The sequence below is a fragment of the Somniosus microcephalus genome, chromosome 14 (genome assembly GCF_052327205.1).
Source record: "Somniosus microcephalus isolate GS21.2 chromosome 14, FLI_Smic_1.0, whole genome shotgun sequence".
Lineage (NCBI taxonomy): Eukaryota > Metazoa > Chordata > Chondrichthyes > Squaliformes > Somniosidae > Somniosus > Somniosus microcephalus.
Genome location: NC_141000.1, coordinates 47,158,055 through 47,172,065, shown reverse-complemented (window position 1 = coordinate 47,172,065; position 14,011 = coordinate 47,158,055). Strand labels below are relative to the sequence as shown.

At 45.8% G+C, this 14,011-nt stretch overlaps 1 protein-coding gene across 8 annotated transcripts in view; it reads right to left on the bottom strand.

Annotated features, from left to right (window-relative positions):
* dmd (dystrophin) overlaps positions 1-14,011 on the bottom strand; it is a 2,562,635-nt gene that overhangs the window by 1,591,826 nt on the left and 956,798 nt on the right. For all 8 annotated transcript variants that reach the window (XM_086007360.1, XM_086007362.1, XM_086007361.1 and 5 more), the window contains one exon: positions 13,331-13,510. In XM_086007360.1, the coding sequence (XP_085863486.1) occupies positions 13,331-13,510 (180 nt within the window). The remainder of the gene's footprint in view (positions 1-13,330; positions 13,511-14,011) is intronic.

The window sequence follows — 14,011 nt, the reverse complement described above, 5'->3', positions numbered from 1 at the left end:
ATAAAACGTTTCCCTCCAGATAGTGAGGCGAAAATATCTTCTATCCGCGGAAGCGGATACTGTACTGTGTGCAGGACTGGGTTCACAGTCACCTTGAAGTCCCCACAGATGCGAACCTTCCTTGGCTCCCCAGGCGTGCTGCTCAATGCTTTCTTCATTACAGGAACGATGGGTGTGGCCCACTCGCTCCAGTCCACCTTAGACAGCACCCCCGAACGCTCCAGTCTCTCCAGTTCAGCTTCCACAGCTGGGCGTATCGCGTATGGCACCGGTCTGGCCTTGAAAAATTTTGGGGTTGCGTTATCCTCAATCTTTATGGTTGCCTTTACTCCTTTCAGAGTCCCAAGTCCTTGTTGGAACCCCTCTTCCGCGTCAGATAGAATTTGTGACAGACGTCCAGGTGCGACGTCATCTTTTTTGTCAGTCACAGTTAGTGCCAGAATGGAATGCCAATCCAATTGTAGTCTTCGGATCCATTCACGTCCCAATAATGGTGGTCCTCCATCTCGTAGTATATACATGTATAGTTTCTGTGTTTCCTTTCCGTTATATTCAACTGGCACTCTTATTTTTCCTCTGGGGTAGACCTTTTGCCCCGTGTATGTCTTCAATACAATGGACGTGTCCTTTAAGGGTATGTGTGAGAATAGCCGCTCATAGTCTCGTCGATTCATGACAGTTAGGGCTGATCCTGTGTCCAATTCCATCTTCACTGGGGACCCTGCTATCATGAGGGTGACCCAAATGGTTCGGTGATCTTCTTTTGCGATCACGTTGTGTAGCTTTAAACAACTTAGTCGCCTGCTCCCGGAGTCCTTATCACTCTCCTGATCTTCTGAACTACTATCTGTCAGTTTCTTTACTTTCCTGTACTGTTCCTTCGTAGTTCTTGTCGTGTTGGTCTTCTTTCCCGACCTGCAGACTCTTGCTATATGTCCCATCTTCCCGCATTGCCTGCATATTTTGTCTTTAAACCAGCAGTCCTTCTGCTCATGGGTTGTTCTGCCGCAGCGATAGCACTTTTCGGCTCCATGCACCATTTCGTTAGCGCTGTATTCTTGTGGTTTCTGTTGTATTTCCGCAGCTCCCCGTGCTGCTGCTTCGTAGGATACTGCCACGCTGAAAGCCTGTTCTAGCATCAGGTCCTTTTTTGAAAGTAGTCGTTTCTGGGTTCGTTCACTCTGGAGCCCGCAGACAAACTTATCCCATAAGGTGTCTGCCAGTCCTGCTCCGAACTGGCAGTGCTTCGATAACTTGCGTAGTTCCGTAAGATAGTCAGCATTGCTCTCATCTTTGCGCTGGTTTCTTTTCTGGAACTTGAATCTTTCTGCTATCAGCAGTGGTGTAGGGCTTAGGTGTTCCTGTAAGATATGAACAATCTCAAAAGTTTTCTCCATTGGTTTAGCTGGGGTAATTAAATTCCGCAATAGGCCGTACGTATTTGCACCCATCAGATTTAATAATACCGAAGCCCTCTTTCCATCGGCCACCTCATTTGCCTTGCAGTACACTTCGATTCTTTCTATATATGTGGTCCGGTCTTCTATCTCGTTGTCGAAAGCAGTGATACTGCCACTTTTCGGCATCTTGAGCGATTTAAAATGGCGCCTCCCGCGCTTTTGCTTCTTCCCCAATGGAATAAAATGGCGCCTCCCGCGCTTTTGCTTCTTCCCCAATGGGATAAAATGGCGCCTCCCGCGCTTTTGCTTCTTCCCCTCACTGCCACGCTGCTCCTAGCATTCTACGGGGTAATGGCGGCGACCCGCAGCTTCGGTGCGTCTCGCTTTCCTTCCCCCCCGTTTGGTTTCTCTCCGCTGTCCTGTTCTCGAGCACCGACCTCGCCCTGTGCGCTCCACCCTCTCTCTCGTTTTCTTTTCCTGGCGACGCTGCGCGGCCCGATTTGTAGAGCCGCTCGATCGAGCTTGAGCCCGCCGCAGTCCGGAAAGGTCAGCGCGCTACCTGCTACCAGCACGACTCGCTGGAACCACAGTCTCTCCCACAATTCTCCAAACACCGATGGATTCTTTGGGCGGTTGCCCTCGGTCGACGCCCGTTGCTCAGACTACGACCTTCCAGGACCTTCCTTTTAGGCGAGATCCCCATGAGATGATGCCACACTGCAGGTGAGTTCAAACTTACTCGTCGCCACTGTAAAGTCCGCGCCTCAATAATACACGGACTTCGGGAGAACAGTTTAACGGGTACTTTACTGAACAAGAGGCAGCTTGAAACTGAAACTACAGAAGCCTGCTAGGGCCTTTTATACAGGGGTGGTCACTGCCGGTACTGCAGTCTAAGACCAGTTATTCCCTTAAAGGTACATACACAACAGTAGTTGTGGCTGCAGCAGGTGGCAGATTTCAGTGAGGACGTCCTTTGTGAAGCACAGACATCTGACACATTGTTCCTCACTGAGTTTCAGGTAGGAGAATTCTAGCAGCTTGTCCTGCTCTGCGTGCCCTTTGTTCATTCTCCAAGTCATGCTGTATTCCAGGGGGAATGCCTACTAGTGCACCCATGTCTGGCAGCAACTGGTTTGTGTAGAAGCCTTGAAGTCAGGAAGAAGTCCTTCAGCACCTGCCACATCTCTCCTTGTCGACTTTAGCAACATTAAAGAACTCTAGAAAGCACCAAACACTTGTAGAATCATAACAGCCAGTAGAATCATAACAGCCAGTAGAAATCAATCAGCAACTAACCTGTAAGTAGGTGATAATCCCTTTAAATAGTGCTGGTGGGGGGGCCTTCCTGCTGCTGCACACTTGTTCAGCTGTACGAGGTTAAGAGAGGGCATTAGCTGGAGCATTGAGCTCCAAAATGGCAGTGCTGGCGTCAAATCAGCATTGCACACTGATTGACGTCACGATCTGCCTACTCTTCATGCTTCCAGCGAACATTTACTGCGCACACGTGAACACCCTCACCAATATGGCATCTAGTGTGACTCGTCCCACAAGTGCATGCACGCACCATGGACACCATTTTGGAACCAAAACAGTAGCACCGAAAAAAGACACTACTGTACTGGCCGCGCTAGACGTGCTCCTATCTAGTTATCCAGCAAGTTAAACACTTATTCAAAAATTATTCTTCGTGAAGCCGTTTGCTGTTTTGAAGCTTTACTTGAACAAATTTGTGAAACTGTAAACAAAGACAAAGTATGTTTTGTACATAACTGAGTACTATACATTTGATATTACATAAGATATAAACATATTTACAACAGCAGAATAGACTAATTGTATAACTAACTAACATTTGGACTAACTTCTATAACTATCAAATATTAACCTTTTATAAACATAGTGTTATCAAAATACTACTCTGACAACGTTGCTATTATGCTAAGAAACAAAGATACTCACAGATATTGCGCTTGGCCTAACATATGAAATCAGATTACATTGGATTGTGAAACCCTTATGGAATCCTCCATTACTGCCAGGTTCTTCCTGGAATTCTACTTCCTGTGTTACACAGGAAGAAAGGTACGAAGGTCAAATGACCTCTCACAGGAAGAAAGGAACAAATGTCAAATGACCACTGCTAACACATAACCACCACCAGAGGGTGCTATCTGCACACATAAAATAGTCCATCGGTCCAGAACAACTACCACACTACCGATCCCAATGTTGCGCCCAGAGTCCCGGCCTACACACACGCCCTGCAGTTCTCTAACCGCCCTCTATATACACACACACACACACCACACACACAAAATTACTGGCAAATTTCAAGTACCACTAACTTTGTGCTCATGTCTTTTTTTAACTTTCAACTTTGAAGGAAAAAACACATTAAACAAAATTACTTTGTGTTGCTGAGTTTAAAAAGGTTAGAGATATAAAAAGAAAATAAAGACTTGCATTTATATTGCGCCTTTCACAACCTCAGGATGACCCAAAACGATTTACAGCCAATTGAGTACCTTTGAAGTTTAGTCACTGTTGTAATGTAGGAAACGCGGCAGACAATCTGCACGCGCCACAGTCCCACAAACAGCAATGTGATAACGACCAGATCATCTGTTTTAGTGATGCTGGTTGAGAGATAAATATTGGCCAGGACACTGGGGATAACTCACCTGCACTTCTTCAAATAGTATCACTGGATCTTTTATGCCCACCTGAAAGGGCAGACGGACCTCAATTTAACATCTCACCTGAAAGACGGCACCTCCGACAGTGCAGCACTCCCTCAGTACTGCACTGAAGTGCCAGCCTGGATAATGTGCTCATGTCTTTGGAGTGGGACTTGAACCCACAGCCTTCTGACTCATACAAGATAGTAAACAATATGGGAAAGGTAAACCTGGGAAATCACTCTAAATTTAATTGCAAATATAGAACAAGCAGACACAGGTTCAAACTTGTAAAAGACTAATATAGGACTGAGATCCGGACTTTGTTCACACAAAGAGTGATCAATGTATGGAATGGACTCCAGGGTAGAGTACTGGAGGCATAAAATGTGCGAACTTTTCAGTAACAACTGAAAGCTGCAAATGGAGAGGGAGGGAACTTCAGGGTCATTCTGTTAATGAATTAAGATGAGCTGAATGGATTTTCTCATCTGTAATTATCTTGAGATCTTGACAAAATGCAACTTTAAAGCATGTGCAGCTATTGAAAGTAGGCTTTTCAATATTAATATCTTACACGTTGTTAAATCTGAAGTGTTTAATAACCTTGCTTGTATAACAATTAAAAGAGTACGCAAGAGAGAGTTCAGTTAACAGCCATCACTTTCCAAAGAATCTTCTCAACTCAATGCACTCTATTTCCCATAGTGCATTGCACATCACAGCTACGGTAAGCTATGTGGGACAATTCAAATACAACATTCAAAGTACACAACATCTCCTCCCCTCTTACATTAGATGTCCCAATAGAACCACAACATTTTTAAAACACAATAACCTGGGAGTGAGGGTAGACTTCCTCCAGCCATGGCTATACCCATGGGGATTATTCTGCCCCAGATAAAGGGTAAGCCTCTGAATTATAAGTTCAAACGTATAGGGGCCCGCCGCTCTCTGGTAGGATACCGGCGGTCAACCTGGCTCTCCAGTTCATTGTCTCTCACAGGTGACGTCAACACAGGTGTAGGCGGCTGAGGTGCCTGTATACAGGTCTCCCTTGCTGATGAGATAGGGGCTGAAGCAGCTGCTTCTTCAGAAGGTGAGCCTCTCGGTGTAGAAGGCGGATGACCAACAGCGTCACCCAATGGCAGATAAACTGCTGTTGGTAGTTCAGTGGGTGTTGCTGCACTTCGTAGAAGCTGATCGGTGTGTCTCTTCCAGACAATGTCCTTGGGTGTCTGTACAGTGTAGGATACTGGACCAGTCTGTGCAATGACAGTAGCTGGAACCCACTTAGGTCCACCACTGTAGTTCCGTGCCAACACATGTGCCCCTGGACTGAAGACTCTGGGGTAGAAATTCGGTGGGCTGCGCCACCAGTTAGCGCCTAAAGAGGGCACTCAGTGGCTTTAGCGCCACTGGCCACGCCTCCCGCGATATTTAGCTGGGGCGCTAATGGCGGCGTTAGCCTGTTGCGCTCCGCTGCCACCGATGACATCATCGGTGTGCGCAGCGCCCCACTACCACCCCGGTCACGATATTTGGCAGCGACTGCCTCTGTAGCGCCGCTCGCTAATCGCGCCCGGTTCACAGGGCCTACCTGTGGCAGCAGTGGCGCAAATTAAGGTGGAGGTGCGGGGCGGCTGTTTTTTTCGGCGGCCGCCTGCCAGCACCTCCGTCCCCGGCCTCCTGTTCTCCCACCGTGGCATTGCCGGCTGTTTTCCGAGAGCCCGGCACTTCTCCTCGGTGCCGGGCTCTTTTGTCGGCACTCGCGATCGCTCATCGTGCTGGTGCAGACCCCTCCCCCTTAAGAATGGGAGGAAGGCCTGCAGTACAGCAGTGCGCCGTGCCGCAGCGTGTGGCGCTGCGGCACGTTGCGCTGCGATATTCAGTTTCAGCGCCCTAAGAGTGATGCGGAGCACCTCGAGCCTCGCCCCGTGTCCCTCTTGGGGCGCTCAAGCTGAATTTCCGGCGATCGCTACTGCTCCGATCGCAGCGCAAAATCTGGCGCCCAGGCGAGCTTGGCGCCCCGTTTGCGGCTCCACCCAATTTCTCCCCCTCTGTCTTTGGAGTGTTGTTCACGTCGCTTGATCTGCTTGTCCTGCTGATACTGCACCACGTCTTTCACCTTTGGCGGTTTCAGCAGGTCGAAGTTGGTTCGTAGCTCTCTTTTGAGCAGTAGTGTGGCAGGTGATGCTTTTGTGGTTGCATGTGGTGTGTTCCTGTAACTCAACAGGAAACTATTCAGGCGCTGATGAAGCATTCCCTGGCCTTGCGATGCCTTTAGAGAGTGTTTCATGGTCTGAACAAACCTCTCAGCTAGACCATTGGTCGCAGGGTGGTATGGTGCAGCCCTGATATGTTGTACGCCATTCACCTGCAGGAATGTAGCCATTTCTTGTGACACCCACTGTGGACCGTTGTCTGAGACAAGTTGCATCGGAGATCCAAATCGGCTGAACACCTCACCTAACTTCTCGATGGTCTTCTCAGCGGTGGTGGACCTCATTACAACAACCTCTGGCCACTTACTGTGCGTGTCAACAGCCACCAGGAACATTCTCTCCTCGAATGGACCTGCAAAGTCTACATGAATGCGGTGCCATGCTTCCTTTGGAAAGTCCCAGGGATGAAGAGGTGCAAGCTGTGGCACATTACGAACTCTCTGACATGAGGAACAGGTTTTAGCTTTGTCCTCAATCTGTCCATCCATACCCGGCCACCAGAAGTAGCTCCTCACTATTTCTTTCATACGAACCATTCCGCAGTGTCCGGAGTGTAGTTGCTGTAACACTGGTTTCCGTAGTGATGGTGGAATAACCACTCTCCTCCCCCACAGCAAACATCCAGACTGCACCGACAGTTCGTTTCTCCTTAAGAGATATGGTTTCAGGTTTGGGTCATCGCTGTCAAGCTTGCCCCTGACGATAATGTCCAGCACTGCAGACAACACTGGGTCATTTCTGGTGTTTCGTCGGACCTGTGTCGAAGTAACAGGTGCGTTCTCCACCTGCCTAAAATAGCAGATGTCCATGCTACGCGTCTGTGGTGATTATTCCTTGATTAGTAAAAGTATTCACAGAATCACAGAAACCCCACAGTGCAGATAGAGGCCATTTCAGCCCATCGAGCCTGCACCGACACATATCCCACCCGATCCCCGTAACCCCTACACCAACACATATCCCACCTTATCCCTGTAACCCCACGTATTTAATCCCCCTAACACTAAGGGTCAATTTATCATAGCCAATCAACCTAACCTGCATATCTTTGGACTGTGGGAGGAAACCGGAGCACCCGGAGAAAACCCACGCAAACACGGGGAGAATGTGCAAACTCCACACAGATTCGTTGTTTGTTAACTGCCTTGGGATATGTGTTGTAATCTCATTGGTAGTTGATGATCACATGATGTGTTGTGGCTACCTTAAATTCAGTCCTTTTCTAGCCTTAGTTGGGACTGGATGTAGAAAGATATGCTGCTAATTTTAAAGTTAATAAAGCCTAACTTTGGAAGGCAAATCTATTCTTTATTTCAGCGTCATAGGCTTGGTGGCAGGCAGCGGCAACTTGGAAAGACCATCGGCATTGCCGTGCAGGTCAGACTTGCGATATCTAATGTCAAAGGTGTGTGCAGACAACAGCAGCGCCCACCTTTGCATTCTGCTCGCAGCAAGTGACGGAATCCCTGTATGTGGCCCAAAGATGGTCGTGAGAGGGCGGTGATCTGTTAGTAGGGTGAACTGTCTCTCGTACAAATATTGGTGAAACTTGCGAACGCCAAAAACGATGCTCAGTGCTTCTCATTCTATTTAGACGTAGTTAGTTTCAGCTCTGTTCAAAGTCCTAGATGCGAATGCTATCAGCTTCTCTTCTCCATTTGGCATATGAGAAACGACCGCTCCCACACCATATGACGATGCATCGCAAGCTAACTGTATTGGTAATGAAGGGTTAAAATGCGTCAAAGCCTCTGACTTCAGGAGCGTGTCCTTTGCTGTCATGAACGCCTCCTGGCACTTGTTAGTCCATTCCCACTTCTTGTCTTTACATAGCAACCAATGCAGCGGCCTCAGCATCGAGGCTAGGTTCGGTATGAACCATCCATAGTAGTTCAGTAACCCTAGAAAAGAACGCAGCTGGCTGATATTTTCAGGTGCTGGGGCATCCACGATTGCCTTGGTCTTGGACGGTGCCTTGTGAAGGTCTGTGGCATCGATCACATGACCAAGGTACTCAGCTGATGCCTGAAAAAAATTGCATTTATCCCTGCGAACTCTGAGTCCGTAATCCCTCAGTCTCTGTAGCATTGCGTCCAAGTTATGCAGATGGTCTTGGTCATCACACCCAGTAACTAAGATATCATCTAAGTAGCACTGGACTCCAGGCAATCCACTAAGGATCTGGTCCACAGCACGTTGGAAAAGCGCTGGAGCTGATGTAATTCCAAAAGGAAGTCAATGATACCTAAACAGGCCCTTGTGCATCACAATAGTCAGCATTTCTCGTGACTGTTCATCCACATGCATTTGCAGGTAGGCTTGACAGAGGTCGATTGTGCTAAACTTCTGGCCCCCAGCAAGTCCCGCAAACAAATCATCAATATGGGGAAGCAGATATTGCTCCACTGACAATACAGGGTTAACAGTTACTTTAAAATCTCCACATATCCTAACTCCACCCCCTTTCTTGAGCACTGGTACGATGGGCGTTGCCCATTCAGTCAGGCTGACTGGTTCTAGTACTCCGCTTTCAACTAGGGCTTCTAAGTCAGCCTCGACTTTTGGTCTGATGGCATAAGGTACGGGTCGTGCCTTCATGAACTTGGGTTTGCTATCCTGCTTAATACGAAGCTTCACAGTAATATCTTTCATGCTACCCAGTTCTCCATTAAAGACTTCTGCATGTTTCTTTAAGATGGCGGGTAAGCCTGGATCATTGTGTGACATCATGTAGACTGATGACCAGTCTAATTTTATTCTCTCCATCCACGAACGTCCCAGCAGGGAGGGGCAACACGGTGGCATAGTGGTTAGCACTGTTGCCTCACAGCGCCAGGGACCCGGGTTCAAATCCAGCCTCGGGTGACTGTGTGGAGTTTGCACATTCTTCCCGTGTTTGCGTGGGTTTCCTCCGGGTGCTCCGGTTTCCTCCCACAGTCCAAAGATGTGCGGGTTAGGTTGATTGGCCATGATAAAAATTGGCCCTTAGTGTTAGGGGGGATTAAATACGTAGGGTTACGGGGATAGGGCTTGGGTGGGATGGCTGTCGGTATAGGGACCGGGTGCTAGGGTTTGGATGATCAGCCATGATCTCGTTGAATGGCGGAGCAGGCTCGAAGGGCCGAATGGCCTACTCCTGCTCCTATCTTCTATGTTTCTATGGGTAGTCTCCTTTAAAGACGTAGAGTGGTAACTTCCTAGTTTGTCCATTCAACTGAACTGTGACCTCAATGATACCTCTCACGGTTACTCCGGTTTAACGCTAGGTTAGCTGGCTGAAGTAGAAGGTGCTTTAATGTCTTTTTGTAGACTGTCTCTGACATAAGAGATACTGCTGCCCCGGTATCGATCTGCATTCGCGCAAGCTGCCCCTCTAGCAAGGGTGAGACCCAGTAGCCATGCGAATCCCCAGCTACAGTCAGCACGTTCAGTTATAGTTCCTCCTCTGAAGTGTCACTTGCCTCTGTTTTGTCCTGTTCTACAGAGCGGACATGCTTCTTTATCTTTTATCTGAATGTTTTTTTCCTTCCTTCCATCTGACGTTTTCTCTGTGTCCTTTTTATTTCTGCATGCACGTTGAATATGTCCCTTTTTACCACAGCTGTGGCAATCCATGTCCACACACCAGCATGCAGACGCAAGATGCCCCGTTTTGCCACAACGGAAACATGGCCCTTGACTCTCTGTTCTTACTTTGTGCACTTTTTCTGTTGAACCCAACTGTTGAGCTTCCTTAGCTGCCAATTCCATGGAAATACTGATTTCAATGGCCTTTTGTAGAGTCAGATTACTCTCCATTAATAGTCTCTTCTGTATGGCTTCAGTTCTCATACCACACACTAGCCTGTCTCTCATGGTATCATTTAGCATGTCATTAAACTCACAGTGCTCTGACAGTCTTTTTAGTGCAGCTGCAAACATGGTCACTGTTTCTCCTTCTTCCTGGTTACGCCTGTGGAACCTAAACCTCTCAGCTATGACTAGGGGTTTGGGTGAAAAATGCCCTTTTAGTATCTCCACAATTTCGCTATATTGTTTAGTCCCTGGTTTATCTGGATGCACTAAAGTACGCAAAAGATTGAAAGTCTTTGGTCCCACCACACTTAACAATGTAGGTACTACTTTGTTCCCTCCAATGTCATTTGCTTGTGTGAAGTATTCAAATCGTTCTGTGTATGAGCTCCATTGTTCGACATTCTCATCAAACGGTCCAATGTTACCGATAATTCCAGCCACTTTCCTTCTCTCACGCTCCTAATTATCATTCACTAAGGATCCTTCCAATGTTGAACTCAACTAAAATCACTATCAGTTATTTAGTGCTTCAATTCACAGATCGTATCACAGTTGAATAAATGTCCTTCCCGATTTACTCACTGCTTTTCCTCCCCTTCCTCAAGTCGTTAGTACCTTATACGCCGTCTCGTCTTCCCGCCATTGCAAGCTCCTTTATCCTCGAGCCAGCCTCACTTTAATTAACTGTCCACGGCACAAATAACAGTTTTAAACACGTAAAACCTGACTATCTTCCGCACAGCAGAGCCATGTAAGTTCAGACGTCCTCGTCGCCATTTTTGTTAAATCTCAAGAGTTTAATAACCTTGCTCGTATAACAATTAAAAGAGTACGCAAGAGAGAGTTCAGTTAACAGCCATCACTTTCCAGAGAATCTTCTCAACTCAATGCACTCTATTTCCCATAGTGCATTGCACATCACAACTATGGTAAGCTATGTGGGACAATTCAAATACAACATTCAAAATACACAACACACGTGAACTCCCAATATTACAATACTGATATAATGAAGAGTGCTTTTCAGTATTCCAGTGTGATGATGGCAGCCATATTGTGGTATTCATAGCAAGAAGTAAAATAGCAAAATGAAAAGGACTATCCTGATATTCCAAGAGATGTAACCTTTGGATGATGCAGAAGGCAGCACATTGGAGCATCAATACCAGATATTGGTGGACATGGACCTGGGCCCATTATCTTCAAACATTGAGCTTTCAACTTAAGTTGTGACTTTAGGGTAACTACAGGGCCATTCTCCACCAGGAGTAGGGGTGGGAGAGTCAATCAGAGGGTCATTCTGAGCTTCAGCAACCAGTTTCAGAGTGGTATTGACAAAGATCTGGGGATTGCAATGAGAGACTAAAACTGGAGACTCAAAAGTTCCTTTAATAAAATTCTATCTCATCCTCAAAAAAATGATGACCTTTTATTTTTGCAATTAAGCTATTATCACTTAGTATAAATACTTGAGTTTACCTGATCAACATATAAGGAGCAAGTGGCAAACAGTAGAAATACTCCAGGCGCCAAACAATTTCCATTTTGTACAATAAACATCCCTCCAACATGTATTTCCCAGCACCAATTCAGTTTTAATCATTTCACCTACACAACAACAGAAAAACTGGAGACATTCAGCAGGACAGGCAGCATCCATTGAGAAAATACAAGCCAGTTGACATTTGAGGTATAAACCCTTCCTCAGAACTGCCTCAAACTTCATTTGATTGCTTGCTTTGAGTCATCTGACTTTGATCTCCCGTGGCTAAAAATTTGTCTCTCAAATCTCCCTAAATTCAGTTGCTGTTTCTATCACTGTCCTAATCTTGATAACTCTCTTGAACTTTTCACCGTTTTATCAAGCAAGTCAAATCGATATACTCCAAATTCCTTCTTGGCAACCCCTTAGTTCACCATCAGCGATGGCTCCATGTCTCCCTTCTAGTGATCAGGTCAACACTAATGGAAAGTTGTTTGCTATCCTAAATGACAAACAACTCTTCAATCAGCCTGCCCATAATCCTGAGCATATTAAGAACTCAGCTAATCTCCTAGAATATTTCCATGCCTCCAATCCTCTCTCCTTATCACTGGGCTCTTCTGACCAGCATCTCATATTTGCTTTTGCATAATACGCTACAACAAATCACTCTCCATGAATCATTCAGTCTTGTTTGGTACTGTATGTCATCCAAGAAATTTTTTGCAACCTTTACCTGGCCTAACTGCCACTTTCACTCCTCTGACACTCTTATTGGTTACAGTGAAGTAAATACTTCACCTTTCCTCTTTCTAGGAGATTTGGTACTACATTTTAGCTCAATTATGCCTGAAATCTCTTGCAAAAATGCAGTCTATTAAACCTGGAATCAGACAGAAGCATGTCAAGGCAATTTTATCTGTTTGTATCTTCTGTAAATCTACTATTAGAATTCCTAAACACAACATTTTTGTAAACAAGCATTGACTTCTGACTTTCTGCCCACCTCCTAGCAGCTCCTCCTTCTGGTTTCTTGTCAAAAGTTTCTCTTGGAAGTTCTGTGAATCCTCCTTTCCAACCCTTCTATCATGAAGGAACAGTGCTAGCTCTCCGAAGGAAATAGCTGAGCACATAGAACTGCCCATGGGCAATAAATGCTGGCTTTGCCAGCGACGCCCACATCCCATGAACGGATAAAAAAAAAACTTGCCGCAGATTGGCACCAAGTAGACAATGTCCCTCAGAAAGAACACAACGAGGACTCGTGTGTGACTTGAAAACCTCATGATGGTGTAGTAGGGACTGATCCTCTTAGTTTTTGGTCAAGACACATTGTTGAAGCAGAATAAAATTAATTTAACTCTACATCTAGCCCATGTATACCAGACCTGGAATACTTGCAACCAACACCGTGAACAAAAAGTCCCTCACACTTTGATGAGCACAACATTGATAAACATATAGCTATTAGCGTCAGATAAACAGCAAATCTCAAATCAAGCCCTTCACCAAGCACTAATATCAGCTGGCAAACTTAATTAACAAAGTAGGCATAACATAACTACCTCAAACAATTAATTGGGATGGATAAGCTTACCTTGGCTAGTGACCTGAGCTGGTTGAAATGGCAATAAACGATGCACTTAATGAGTTGATTAGCAGGACTGAATCATAAAACTGACAAGAAAGTGAATAGCAGTGGCACAGATTAGTGGTACAGACTGTTGACAATCAGTGACATACCTGCTTAGAGTTGCTCTCCAGTTTCTGTACAAGATTATCCCAGCGCTGAGCAAATTCCTCAAGCCTTGCCTGTAACTTCTGAGCTACAACCTTGTTTTGCAGGCTCATGAGGAGATCCTGACTGAGGGCGCAAAGTTTATCCATGGTCTGTCGTTTCATCTCCAGCTCTCCTTTTAGAATCTGTTGATCAAAAAAAGATGCAACTAAAAGGGCAGCCAAATAAGTATGGATCACACTATTCATCATCCACTCAACATCCTAAGAGTAGCTGAGAATATTGCATTTCTTTAGTTAAGTTCTCAGGAATAATTTTGCTGCATGTAAAGAACAGTTTCTGCAGTGAACTTTAAGATACAAATGATTCTAAAAAAATGAATAGAAAGTTGTAATCGAACTTTCCAGTCAAAACTGGACTTATTTCAGTTTGCAGTTAATGTAAACTATTGAAGATTTCATAGATATAAAAACTGTCTAATATCCAGAATACGTCCATGACATTCAAAGTAATTTTTGCCTTCAAGGGTTCCTGGCTGTCACTTGCATTGTTCAGAAAACAGACAGTAACCAAAACCAACATGTTCTTGTGCAAAGCAGCAGGATATGATCTGCACTAGTCTGCCTATTGACAGGTGGGAACAGCTAAAGCTGAGTGCTAAGGCAAAAACAGTCAAAATCTGAAAA